This window comes from Muntiacus reevesi, chromosome 7 (genome assembly GCF_963930625.1).
Source record: "Muntiacus reevesi chromosome 7, mMunRee1.1, whole genome shotgun sequence".
Taxonomy (NCBI): Eukaryota; Metazoa; Chordata; class Mammalia; order Artiodactyla; family Cervidae; genus Muntiacus; species Muntiacus reevesi.
In genome coordinates, this window is record NC_089255.1 from 59297285 (window position 1) to 59310694 (window position 13410).

Consider the following 13410-nt stretch of genomic DNA (forward strand, 5'->3'; position numbering starts at 1 on the left):
TTGGCAAGAATATAAGAGCATTTCTCTCAAAGAGGTCATTCTTTTTAGAAGTATATCTCCTAGTACTTTGAAAAGAATCAATTTGGCTGTAAAATTTCACCCCCCATAATCGATCAGTTGCAATTAATAGCTAGTACTAACTGGTATTTTGGCTCATGAATTCTTGTGCACTGGGGCAAGAAGGAAAGTTAAAACTATTTGGGCCTTCCAAGAAAACCTACAAGTTAGACTTTTTTCTTTAAAAGTTTTAAATTGTCATACAATAAAATTGATTCTTATTCATTTGATGTCCATGTGTGGACTGAAACAGAATAGTCTCATCATCCTAAAAAATTCCTCTGCACTATCTGCTTGTAGTTATACCCATCCCTCACTTAAAGGACCAGTGTACTTAAGAGCAGTAAAAGTTTTAATTCCTTTCTTCTCTGGATATTCTTTAGTTTTTTTATTTAGTTTATATAAGTCCTTTACAAAGCTTAGTAGCCTTCATAAGCCAGTCAGAATAGAACTCCTTTACATTTATGAGACTTTAATTTTATTCATATCCTCCAGAACTAGACAAAGATATGTATTTACACACCAGTGTCCTTTCCTAGGACTTGTTTCACATTCACACAATGGGAGAATCTTACTAACTTGAGCAAGCTAGGGAGCTGTTAGGGTAGTCCTTCTGCACAGGACGTCAGTCGTTTTCCCTGCAGTTGGTCTCCGGGTCAAGAGCTTTGCTTGGATACAAAATGTATATGACAGGAAATGCTGTGAGTCCCCAGTTGTATTTCCTCTTTTCATATGTCATCTTTCTGACACACTTGTTGAATCAGGCTGCAGGTTAAGTCCAAGTTCAATTCCAGCCTTTAAAGCTTCTATTAACAGATGTTAACCCGACTTGTTCATATACACTGGAACCTTCAAACTGGGTAGTAATCAATAAAGGCTGTGAATCTGTGAGCTTCTCTCGTGGCTCAGACAGTAAGGAATCTGCCTGCAGTGTGGGAGACCTGGGTTTGATCCCTGGGTTCAGAAGATTCCCCTGGAGAAGGAAATGGCAGCTCACCCCAGTATTCTTGCCCGAAGAATTCCACAGACAGAGGATCCTGGTGGGCTACGGTTCCTGGGGTCACAAAGAGTTGCACACAACTGAGTGTGCACACACAGGTACACATGAGTCTGTAGACGAGGAAAAGGTGACCGATGCTGCCCTGTGTAATGCCATTCCTATGCACAAGCTAAGGCTTGTTTATACAGTTGTAATCCATGTTAAATCAGTCCTTAGAAGTTGGATTTTTTTGACTGTCAGAGGCATGCAAAACAAGTTTCAACATTTTAAAACTATCCAAGTATTCCGTCCCTTGAATGATAAAACTTTTTGAATTAAATATTCCTGTAGTATGTTCAAATGATAGATTCCTGTGACCAATAAATTTGCTTTTCTTCTGTAGAGTTGGAAGCAAGGTTTTCCTCACTGTGGTGGATTGTAGAAATGGTCACACTTTCTTCTTATCCCTGAATATGGGTCTCTTTGCAGTGTGGCTTTGTAACTGTTCTCAGTTAGTTCTCAGATAGTCTGTTTCTCTTCCCTTGAATCTGACCTTGGCCAAATGACTGACTTTGGCTAATGGGATATTAGTAAAAATTAGGTTAAAAGACACTTAAAAAGCATTTATGTGTTGGTCCTTGGAAGCTTGATACTCTTAGGAACCCTTTGTCCAAGCACCATGCGAAAGATCTGGAATAACCTGCTTGATGATAAGACGTGTCACCAAGTCACTGTGTCATCCTGGTGACATTGAACAAACCACCAGGCATGTGAGTGTTGCCGTCTTAGACCACTGTAGCTCCAGTTGTCTGCAGAGATGAGCTGAGTAGGCTCAGGCACAGAATCATGGGAAATAATAGACGTTTGTTGTTGTCTCTGTATTGCCTGGTTTATTATGTAGTTAAGCTAATATACTCACACATATAGGTGCACAGAAAATTAGTAGCAATTTTCTTCTGTGTGTCAAAAGGAAATGCAGATACATAGAGAAACAACTCCTAAAGGAAAGGCACACACAGATAAGATAGTTTGGGGATTTGTTCTACAGTCAAAACAAAAATAACAGTGATATATGGTCTATGATGTGACAACAGACAATTTTCCCGACCATGTGGATGACACTGTCCTTTTATCCTAGTACAACTTCAGTCCCCAAGATGTGACTGAAGAAATGGGTCCCTCAGTCCCTAGGAGGTTTTCCAGAACCATACAACCCTCAGCAAACATAGATAACATCTTCTTGGCATGTACCAGTGGTGGAAAGGACTCAGATAGCAATTAAGACATAAATAAACAAGGTCAGCTGTGAACCAGAAAAAAATCGGGACAACCATATAGTCATGAGTCAAAAATAATGCCGAAGAATCAGAACAAAAGATCCGTTGCCAAGTACTAGGTATGTGAGGTGTACTTCCTTGGTATTATAGTCTGTGGTCTTCAATGTGTTTCTTCTCATAGCATCTTGGGACTCCCAGAAGACCCATTTGAAAAAACTTTCAAACAAACTCTCATAGATAATTTTGATCCCTGAGTAGAGTTTTATTAGGGTTTTCAGACCAATTGTGTTCCTAGAATAGAAAATATTATAGGAATAGTTGAAATTATTAAATTTTAACTGACACTTGATCGTTCTTATTTGATAATGCTTTAGCTAGTTTTGGTAAGGTTTTGTCTTTGATGATGAAAAAAGTACTAATCTGAATTTGTTGAAGGATGCATAACTTTTAGAATAGAGCAATAAGAGACTTCTCTAGAGTTTCAGTGATGAAGATTCCATGCTTCCACTGTAGGGAGCGCAGTTTTAATCCCTGATTTGAGGAACTAAAATCCCACATGCCTTGTGCCCTGCCCCACCCCCCCAAAAAAAGAACAGAGTAATAACTTTGGGCTTCTCTCAGAATACAGATCTTTTCAGAAGTGTAAATTTTCCTGGGCTGTGATACCTCACATGTCCCGTGATCGCTGGGTTGTAAACATAAATGTCAGTTTCACTTTTAAAAAAGGATATTTGGTCTTCTGGGAGTATTTATTTATTAGATGTATTTTTTGTGCTAGATGCCCTTTCTTTTAATGTATCCAACTGTAAATTTCTTATCCAAATATGTGAGATGTAGGTAAGTTTTTACAAGACAACTTATTCAACTGATTGAGTTAGCATATAGGAAGTTCACTTGTCTCTGTTGCTGTTGTCTATTACATGCATATAACTATTATTTTATAAATTTGACTTGGAGAATATTAGTGTCATATGAGATACTTATTTGAATTTTGTTTAAAGAGACAGCTATTGGAGGAAAGAGAAGAGTGTGTAAGGAAACTACAGGTGGAACTTGAAGAAAAGTACCAAGATACCCTTGTGATGGAAAAAGACAAGTGGCTGAAAGAACACGAAAGTAATATTAAACAACAGGTTGAAAATGAAGTGATATTAGCAAAAGAACACTGGGATAAGGAACAGAAAGAGGTGTGGGTTAAAATTTCTTTCTAGTCACTATGTTTTAAAAATGTATAGTACTAACTGTTGAGAGATAGCTCTTCCTGAACTGACATTATTTTTAATAGCCAAGTACACATCCAATATTCTTGGCTGGAGAATCCCATGAACAGAGGAGCCCTGCGGGCTGTAGTCCATGGGGTCGCAAAGAGTTGGACATGACTGAGAAACTAACATAAACACACACACACACACACACACACATACATAATCATTCATTTATGTCTTTGAATTGGACTGTTTGCAGTTTACACCAGTTTTGTGTTTTAAAACTTCCTACCCCTTAGTTCTTTAACCTAATTCAGGAAATGTGTTTTGAGGGGTATTTTTTAAATTTTTCAAATGAAGCAACAATCAAATTTCATATTGTGAAATGATTCTGATAATTTGAGACCAATATAATTAACAAATAACATACACTGTGGATTAGAAGACAGAAGTAATGATTGGGTAGACTTGGGTATAAAACTTCTATTAACCTCTGTAGCAAATGAGGTTAAGAAATGCTCATAGTTGCCAAGAAAATGAAGAACCAAATTGTGATCTTAAAAACTTAGTTGAAAGTGAAATAAGTTACCAAACTTGTTTAAACTAGGTTCTTTTTTCCTTGCTATTGCTATTAATTCGGGTTGGGGCTACCTCAAAATGAAATTGTAGACCATTGTCCTGTCTTTTGACCTTCCTACTCATCTCCCATCCCTTCCCTCAAATTTCATCAGTCAAGTGCTGGCACCTGAAATTCCTTCACTAGTTATTTTTTAATATAAAAATACATTCTGGAGTGTATCTAGCCATGTATATATAAAAATATAGATGGCACAAAACAAATGTCCTATTTTTAAATTACTGCAAATTGTTTTTTAATTGGGTTTTTTAACCAGTTATTTACTAGGTGGAAGAGTGAGAAAGCTATAATGCTTTTGTGAGAATGTCAGGAAAGGATAAATCAAAAAAGGCCACTTAAGGTAGCTCTTTTGAGAGAAGCAATGCAGCCAGCAGCTGTGGTAGCCAGGGAAGTAATCTGAAAACCCTGGATACCCAGGAGGTGGGAAACAAAAAAGGAAAAGCAAATTTTGCTATTTCACAGTTTTGCCCACTACTAATTATGTTTGGGTCCATCGTACTACACTGCTGAAAGTCATATCATTAAGACATTCTTCCAGTAATGCCCTCCTCTTGAATGCACAGCTGACTCAGTGCAGTTTAATATGACAAGCAAGATTCTAATGTGTTCAAGTAAGTTAGACTATTTTTTAAATTGTTCAATTTTAGGTTTATTAATTATACTTACCCCATGCCTGCTTTGTGGAAACTCTGATATTGATGGAAAATCACATATTCATAGCAGAGATTTTCTTCATTTTTTTCTTTTTTAAAAAATCATACCATCATTGTAGTGGCAATGTGAAAGTTTCCATCTTGAGAGCAAGGTAACCTGATCTTTTACAACATACTTAAATCTCCCATGTGATTTGTGTCCCATAGATAAAGTCAGAGTAACTTTCAGGATTTCTGTGAGGGTATGTTCTCATTGACTACATTTCAAAACCTCACGTGATTACTGCAGCAATGTTAGATGGTTCTCAAACCATCTGTGGTTGCTTTTTTGGCTACCTATTAATTCTAGTTTTTGCTTATTTGAATATTTTTCTCTTCATGCGATTTTTCTTCTGAAAACAGATCAAACAAGAACTGATTCAACAGCTTGAAAAGGAGTGGCAGTCTAAACTGGATCAAACTATAAAGGCAATGAAAAAGAAGACCTCAGATTGTTGCAGCCAAACTGACCAAGAAACCACCATTGATGTTATTTCCAAGAAAGAGATGGCAATCATGATAGAAGAAAAGAAGCGAAAGATCCAGCAAAATTTAGAGCAAGAGAAGGAAACAGCCATCAAGGGGAACTTGAAGAAACTTGAGTTTGAACTGGAACTCAAATATTGTGAAAATATTGCCAAACAGGTAATAGGCAGGTTTACTATAGCAAAATTATTGGAATTGCCTACTAATGAAAACCTGTTAAGTGCTATTATTGAACTTGTTCATAACTTTATATTTAAATATTTTGTGCACCCTAGGGTAGAGTAACAATCTTATGTTCTAAAATTTTCACTATATTTCTGTCACAAAACTATCAACTCTCAGTTTTTCTCTATATTCTTTCAGTGTACAAAATGTTTGCTCCTCTGAGGTTGGTCTAAATATTAAGATGACTGAGGTTAATGATGATTGTTTAACATCTGAATGAAGCATAATTTACTTTTGTATCTTTCGTATCTAACTTTATGGAAAATATTTTACTAAAGTAGTTATAGATATGTAAGCTTAAAGTGAATAAGATATTTAACAATATTTGTGTTGAGACTTGAATCTGGAAGCCTACCTTTTAAATGTGACTTTGTCTATAAATCCTGTGGCCAAAAAGGGTATCATCACCTCCCCTTGGAAGCACTCAAAAAGGTAGCTCCTTTTTAACTGGGGCCTGTTACTTGCTTCCAAGAAAGGTCAGACAGAGAAAAGCATAGCTCTGTGTTAATAGAATAAAGCTGAGTTATTATTTTGTCAATATTGTCTATTACAGTGATGCTTAAATTTTTTGTTCTTAGGATGTCTTTACAATTTTAAAAACTGAAAACTTGAAACAGCTTTTCCTATGTTGGTTGTATAATTTTTTTTTACTGTATTGGAAAAAAACTGCAAGAAAACTTTAAAAAATAAGAGTCTTCATTCATATTTGCCTTTGGCTTCAGGGAAGTGACATATTATATAGCATGTAGCCTCTGGAGAACTGTACTTTTTACACATGAAAGAATGGGAGTAAAAAAGACAAAGGAGGTCCAAATATTTGGAAAATAATTTTGACCTAACAAACCACCTGACAAGGTTTCTAGCCCTCAGAGATCCTCGGACCTTAATATAATATTATTTATTAGATATTTTTAAAATTTTAGATCTGTTACTTAATGTAAAGTCTTAAGATAATAGATGAAGTAAAATTTTAAAAGAATACATACTCGGCTTTTGATAAATACTTGTTCTGCCTATCTGTTAAATTGTTACTTATGATTTTACAAGAGATACTGAAAGTATGGAAGCATAGGCAAGTATATGTAATTTTATTAAGGGTATTTTCAGTCAGTTAAAAAAATAATTTTCTCAACTGTTTAAGTTTTGAACAGAGTTAATAAAGTGTTTTATTGGCAAAAGGACATATTTAAGGGTGCTGGTTTGGTATTTATATAATTACAGATCTTGTGAAGAAAAACAAAAAGCAGTATGTTGTAGAAAGGAAATGTTTGCAGTAACTTATGAAGGAATATAAATTTCTGTAGGAGCTTTATCTTTTCCCAATGTTTTTAACTTCCTAGAATTTACCTATAAATTTATTTAACATCTTAGTGACAAATTCAGCCCCTTTCATCAACTCTGCTTTTGTGTATATGTATGGTCATATGTATATCTTGATATTTTGAACAAGGAAATAGGAAAGATTATTTAATAAATGATCCATGGTAACCCATAATGGATTTACAACCAGATCACCCTCATAATTCAAGGCTTATATTTTTGCTTGACTTGAAGTATCCCCTTTACTTTAAAGTCACAGATTCATCCTTGACAGCAAGAAAAATTGTCGAGTATAAGGCTCTAAACTGTGTTGGTGCATTTGCCTGTGTGCACATGTTGATACGTCAGGCACAAGGGCTGAGAAGGTAGTGGGTATACTGACTGGACAGAGGCCGACACCAAGCAAGCTTCCTGCATTTCTTCTTTTTCACCCTGAGATAAATAGGAGTTTGTTGGAAGTGGCAATTTCTATGATTTTCTGTTAATGGTGGTGGTGGTGGTGGTGTAGTCACTAAGTTGTGTCTGACTCTTTGCACCTCTATGGACTGTAGCCCACCAGGCTTCTCTGTCCACCAGGTTTCCCAAGCAAGAATACCGGAGTGGGTTGCCATTTCCTTCTCAAGGGATCTTCCCTACTCAGGGATCGAACCCTGATATCCTGCATTGCAGGTGGATTCTTTACTGACTGAGCCACCAGGGAAGCTCTTTCTATTAATTGTAGTGGCCATTAGACATGTATAGTTTTCTGCTTCCTGTTTTGGCATTTGCATGGGCCAGTATGGAACATTTAGAACAGAAGGATTAAATTCACTGCTGGGGATAAGGGCTGGGAGGTACTTGAAATCAGTTTAACTACTCCAGTGCCAAACAGCATAAAATGCACAGGAAATCAAGAGGCTTCCTGCAAATGGGATCTTTTTGAAATTGTATACCTTACTTTACCTCCCCATCTCTCGCAATTGCTCTCCTGAAGGTAGAAGCAGCTGTGCAGAATGCTCGTCATCGGTGGCTGGAAGAACTGCCAGAGCTCGCAGAATATAAAGCACTTGTAAGAGCAGAACAGAAGAAGTGGGAGGAGCTACAGGAGCAGTCAGTGGCCAAACGGGTAAGAGCTCTCCTGGGAAGAACCTTCAGGAGGACCTCATCTCGGGCCTAGGAACTCCTACCTGCTCACAGCCTTGTGGAAGGATTACATGCAGTAGTGCCTATTATAAGCTTAGCTCAGGACCCAACTAGTGGGATCTGTTTTCATCAGTATCATGTGTTTGAGGGGAAGAGAATGTGTTTCAGAGTCAATGAAACTCACGATCTGGAACCTTAGCCATGGAACAAAATCTTTTTGTACTTTGCCGTATTTTTAGGAGAATCAGAGAGCAGTTAGCTATGTGATACCCTTTCACATGTATAACTGTTTCATGTGCTGTGTCAGTAGTCTTATACTTGCCTTGGTAAATAGTCAGCACTTCTTTCCAGAGATGTCATGTTGCTTGACTAGAAGCTTCAGGTATTACAACCATTTGTGTTCTCCCAACTTACTTTATTAGTATAAACCAATTCTAGTCAGAATACCAATAAACTGAACTTAGTTTTGAAATTTGACACAATAATTTGAAAATTTATTTGGAAAACTGAAAGGGCTAAGAAATTTAAAATATTCTGGAAAAGAAGTAGTAGTCCAGCCCTAACACTTAATAGAATATGTTGGAAAGCAACAATTCAGACAGTGTTGAGTCACAAAAATAGAATTCTTTTTCATTCAGTACTATAGAGACATCGAAGATATGTCCAACAACGAATAAGAACTTAATTGTTTCAAAACATGGAATGAGGAATTATTCTATATTAAGTAGTCTTATGATAGCCAGACAGCACTTTGGAAAAACTGTTTTCCCACCCCAAACATCACAGTAAACTCTAGGTTGATTCAGAAATTAAGCATTTTAAAATGAAAGTATAGGAAAATTTAAAGAAATTGAATATTTCAGATTTGCATCATAATTCGGTAGTGAAGCAACAGGCACATTAGCAAAGACAGATTAATAGGATAAAATATGTACACCATTTAAAACATTTTTGTTTATGTAATAACATTAAAAGAGGGGATAATAAAAATAAGGGAAGTAAGTGAATCAAATAGAACCATTATATGTGATAAGAAAAACAATACAGATTTATGAGAAACAATCTATGGATAAGTACCCCAAATATATGAACATACAGTCTTCATGAGAAGTCCACAAATAGCAAACTTAAGGTGCTATTTTATGCCGTGTGTTTATATCCTCTCTTAATTGTAATACGCAAGATATAATAGATTGAAGTTTCAAGCATATATTACTCTCCTGTTGTCACAACAATTTTGGAAAATAATGTGTGTAATAGACATTGTAAACAAGTCTTATGTTGTATTCATAGTCTTATATTCCACAAATTACTTAAGGAATAATTCAGCATAAGTACAAAAAAAATCTGTTTTAATATTTTTCTCAAGTTATGTGGTGGTATATGGATGATCATAATATTCTCTGTATGTTTTTAGTTGTTTAGGTGCTAAGTTATGTCCGACTCTTTACAACCCCATGAACTGCACACGCCAGCCTTCCCTGTCATTCACTATCTCCCAGAGTCAACTCAGATTCATGTCCATTGTGTTGATGATGCCATCCAACCATCTCATCCTCTGTCACCCCCTTCTCCTCCTGCCCTCAATCTTTCTCAGCAACAGGGTCTTTTCCAATGAGTTCATATTTCAAAAGGAAATTTAAGAGGTAGAGAGAAAGAGGAAACTCTGTGATGATGTACATATGTCTCTTAGAGTTCAGAAGTTAAGAATAATAAGTTGATCTTTCTGTAAGAACAGAGTCCTGAATGAATACATGTGAATGTAGCAATACAGAACCAAGAGGACCGTGTGTTGCTTCTCAAACTTTCAACAGGCATGAGAATAACGTGGAGGAGTTGTTAGAGCAGATTCCTGGGCTTTGCTTCTAGAGATGCTGATTTGATGGGTCTGGAGTGAGTTAACATGTTGTAAATCCTTCCTCCAAGCCAATGAGGTAGGCAAGAGCGTTTTTCAGCACTGGCCGAGAAGTTCTTGTAAGATTAGAGGGATCCATCAAAGTCTGGAAATTTAAAGCTAGTTTCCAGAATCCAAAGTTAGTCAAGTTGGTTCCTCAACTCTGCTGCACATTTGAAAAACTTGAGAATCTTTAAAATTGCTGCTGCCTGGCTCCCACCCCTAGGCTTTATGTTTTAATTGGTACAGGGTGTGGCCTGGGCATCAGTCAGGATTTTTAACAGCTCCTCAGGTGATTCTAATGTGCAGCAATGTCAGGAAGCTCTAAATCAATCAATGCTTCTCCTGTAAAACTTTATATGAGAGGTTGTATAGTTTTGGTGAGGTTGGACGGGTCACCCAATTTCCCTGGGACCTGACCCCTCTACCCTAGTTACCTGTTGATCATTTCCAGGCATCCGCTGTGACATGCCCTGTTTTCCTTCTTGGGAGAGGAAACATTTCACATGGCTACTGAATTATTTTGCTGGTGGTAAAACAATTTTGCTATGAATTCCTTTGTAAAGCTCATCTTAGATAGTGGGTTCCTTTAGTAAACTTAAAGAATGATTCAAAATTTTTGACTTATATCCAACTGTTTAGGAACACATTTTATTGAGTAAAGATACATAACGTGCCTAGGAATCTATATAGTTGAAGGTAATTTGCTATAATTATGTAATAGCTAAGAATTAAGGAAGCCAATGCTTCATCTCCATAGCCACAGTGTATATATGGTATTGATTCATAGTGGTCCCCACCATCTAGGCCAGGCCAATTCTTCTTTTGCATTTATATCCCTGTGACTTCTCTGATTTACTCCAAGGAGTATTAGAAGTGAAAGGAACTTGAGGTTATCATCTAATCTGCTTGTTATATAGAAGACAGTGTAAAACAGATAAAGAAATTTTCTAAGCCTGTGCAGCCAAGAGTAACAGTAAATACATAATATTTTCTGAGTCTTATTGTTTGCTATGCTCTGGACTAAGTGCTTTAAATGGGTTACTTATTTTTGTCATTTAATCTTTAAAAATCTTAAATAATTTTTTGCTTATTTAAATAATTTAAATTAAATAATTTAAATAAAAAAATCAATTATCAGATGGGCATTGTAATTATCTCCAGATTATAGATGAGGAAATTGAGGATCAAAGAAGTTGGGAAGTGGGAAGTTGTTAATTTCAGCAGTTTATCTCCAGAGCCTGTATTATATGAGGCTGCCTCTGTAGTCCAAGTCAGGATTTCAGCTAGAGCTCGGGATTTTTGATCCCCTGTTATATTTTGCTTGTGTTCTATTGATGCATATGATCTACTCGTCCTGTTATTCTGTTACAAAGAAATATTAGATTAATGAAAAAATGACTTTTCTGTTTGATATTTTATGAACTGATTTAAGCAGTAGAATTGCATTAAAATACATTATGTTTGCCAGCAAGTTATTGTTCAGGTAAGTGTTACATTCCTAAAAATAGTAAGATTTCCTTATGAGGCTGCTTTTTGCTTCACATGAAAGATGATTTATTTTTGGGTGGCTTATATTTGAGATAGCATCTGTATTAAAATACAGATTTTTTTTCTAAAATTAATTTCAGATAATTATGTAACTATATTTTTTGGTCACTTTAAATTTCTAGTTATCCATATAGAAATGGATGTTTTATTTTTTAATTTTGTTTAATTTTTATTTTTAAATTTTATTTATTTTTGTCTTACATAAGACAAAATATTAGATGATTTAAAATGAGGGCAAAGATCCTCACATTGAGTGTAATTGTATTTTAGGACCAACTAATGTCTTACCTAAATTTACTTTTTCTCTTTAATTTTGATTTTAAATCTCTTGTTTGACAAGTTCAAAGATTAACCCAAACAGTAACTTTAATTTTTTTTTATTGATGGAAAGAATCATAAAAAGTTTTCATTATATATTGTTTTACTCTTTAGATATTGTTTGCTGTTTCTGAAGCTAAAGAGAAATGGAAAAGCGAGGTTGCAAATATGAAGAAAAATGTCACACCTGGAAAGGAAATGGAAGAGAAGATTCATTCTCTGCAGAGAGAGCTTGAGTTAAAGAATGAGGAACTCCCCGTGGTTGTCAGGGCTGAGCTGGCAAAGGCCCGGAGTGAGTGGAACAAAGAAAAGCAAGAAGAAATCAACAGAATTCAAGAACAAAATGAGCAAGATTACCGGCAATTTTTAGATGACCATCGAAATAAAATTAATGAGGTGCTTGCTGCAGCTAAGGAAGACTTTTTGAAGCAAAAAGCTGAACTACTTCTTCAGAAGGAGACAGAATTACAGGCGTGTCTAGACCAGAGCCGCAGAGAATGGACTATGCAGGAAACCAGGCGGATCCAACTGGAAATCCATCAACATGAGGAAGACATCCTAACTGTCTTGGAGTTTCTCTTAAAGGACACCCTGAAGGAGCAAGCCAGTGGTTCAGAGAGTAAGCCCCTTTTGGAACTCTTGTCGACTTGTTCTTCGAAATGGATGTCTGTGCAATGTTTTGAAAAACTAAAGTCCTGCATACAGAAAGCATTTCAAGATATACTCTCCTTACTGATAGAAACTCTCGACTCAGACTGGGGGAAGGTATGTTCCTGATAAGTGAAAAGAGCTATGATTCAGTGTCATGTATGATTATTGAAGTTGCATTTGGTATTTCTTCCTTTCTTCATTCTCCAGTTTAATAGATGTGAGACTTGTGTTTTTACTAGTGGTTTAAAAAATCTTTAGCAAATTCAAAGGATTGCAATATATATTTTTTTGCCCCCAAAACTTTGCTCCTTCATAGTGCCACAAATATGAGCAGAGCTTTTATCTTCTAGATATCTTTTTTTCCCTAAAAAAACAAAACAAAACCCATGCTGTTCTTTGTAAGGACCTCAGATTTCAGAAATGGAATAACTTTCATTCCTATTTTTGGGGGGCATGACAACTTTAAGAAACATGCATCGTATTAAACTAGAACTTCTAAAGAGTTCGAAAGCCTATTGCTTACCCTTGAATTTATATCTCGTGCAGGCAAAAAAGCACTGACCAAAGAATATTGTTTTAGAAATAAAAAAGTATAGAGGTACGGTTTAATCACATAAAACTCTGAGGCAGAGTTTTGTTGGTGTACTTTGTATGTGCATGTAGAATGGATTAGTTGTATTCTTCTCATTGTATAAGTATTCTCTGACACCAGCTTTTAGTTTGTGTGGAAGATCTGATAAAACCAAAGTCTTGCTGCCTTATCGTTAAATACATTAGATATACATGAAAATTCCAGAATGGTATTCTAGCCATTGTGAGCAGCCAATGTTAACATTTGGTATTTGAGGTAGAAAAAAATGCCAATACTGTAAGTTTTGTCTGATAGAAGAGTTGAAACATGAGTTAAGATTCATTAAAATATTGTGATTAAAGATTTTCAAGGCCAGGATTGAGCATTTGGTATTAATACCTACTGGAAAGAATTATAGGCTACAA

General features: G+C 35.8%; 1 protein-coding gene across 8 annotated transcripts in view; it reads left to right on the top strand.

Moving 5' to 3' along the window:
* The window catches only part of CEP152 (centrosomal protein 152), a 98356-nt gene that overhangs the window by 59965 nt on the left and 24981 nt on the right, over positions 1 to 13410 (top strand). For 4 of the 8 annotated variants that reach the window (XM_065941275.1, XM_065941277.1, XM_065941278.1 and 1 more), the window contains exons 18-20: positions 5211 to 5492; positions 7852 to 7983; positions 11878 to 12528. In XM_065941275.1, coding sequence (XP_065797347.1) covers positions 5211 to 5492; positions 7852 to 7983; positions 11878 to 12528 — 1065 coding nt within the window. Of the gene's footprint in view, positions 1 to 3314; positions 3501 to 5210; positions 5493 to 7851; positions 7984 to 11877; positions 12529 to 13410 lie in introns of all 8 variants that reach the window. The other 4 variants (XM_065941271.1, XM_065941274.1, XM_065941272.1 and 1 more) reach the window with 2 other exon arrangements.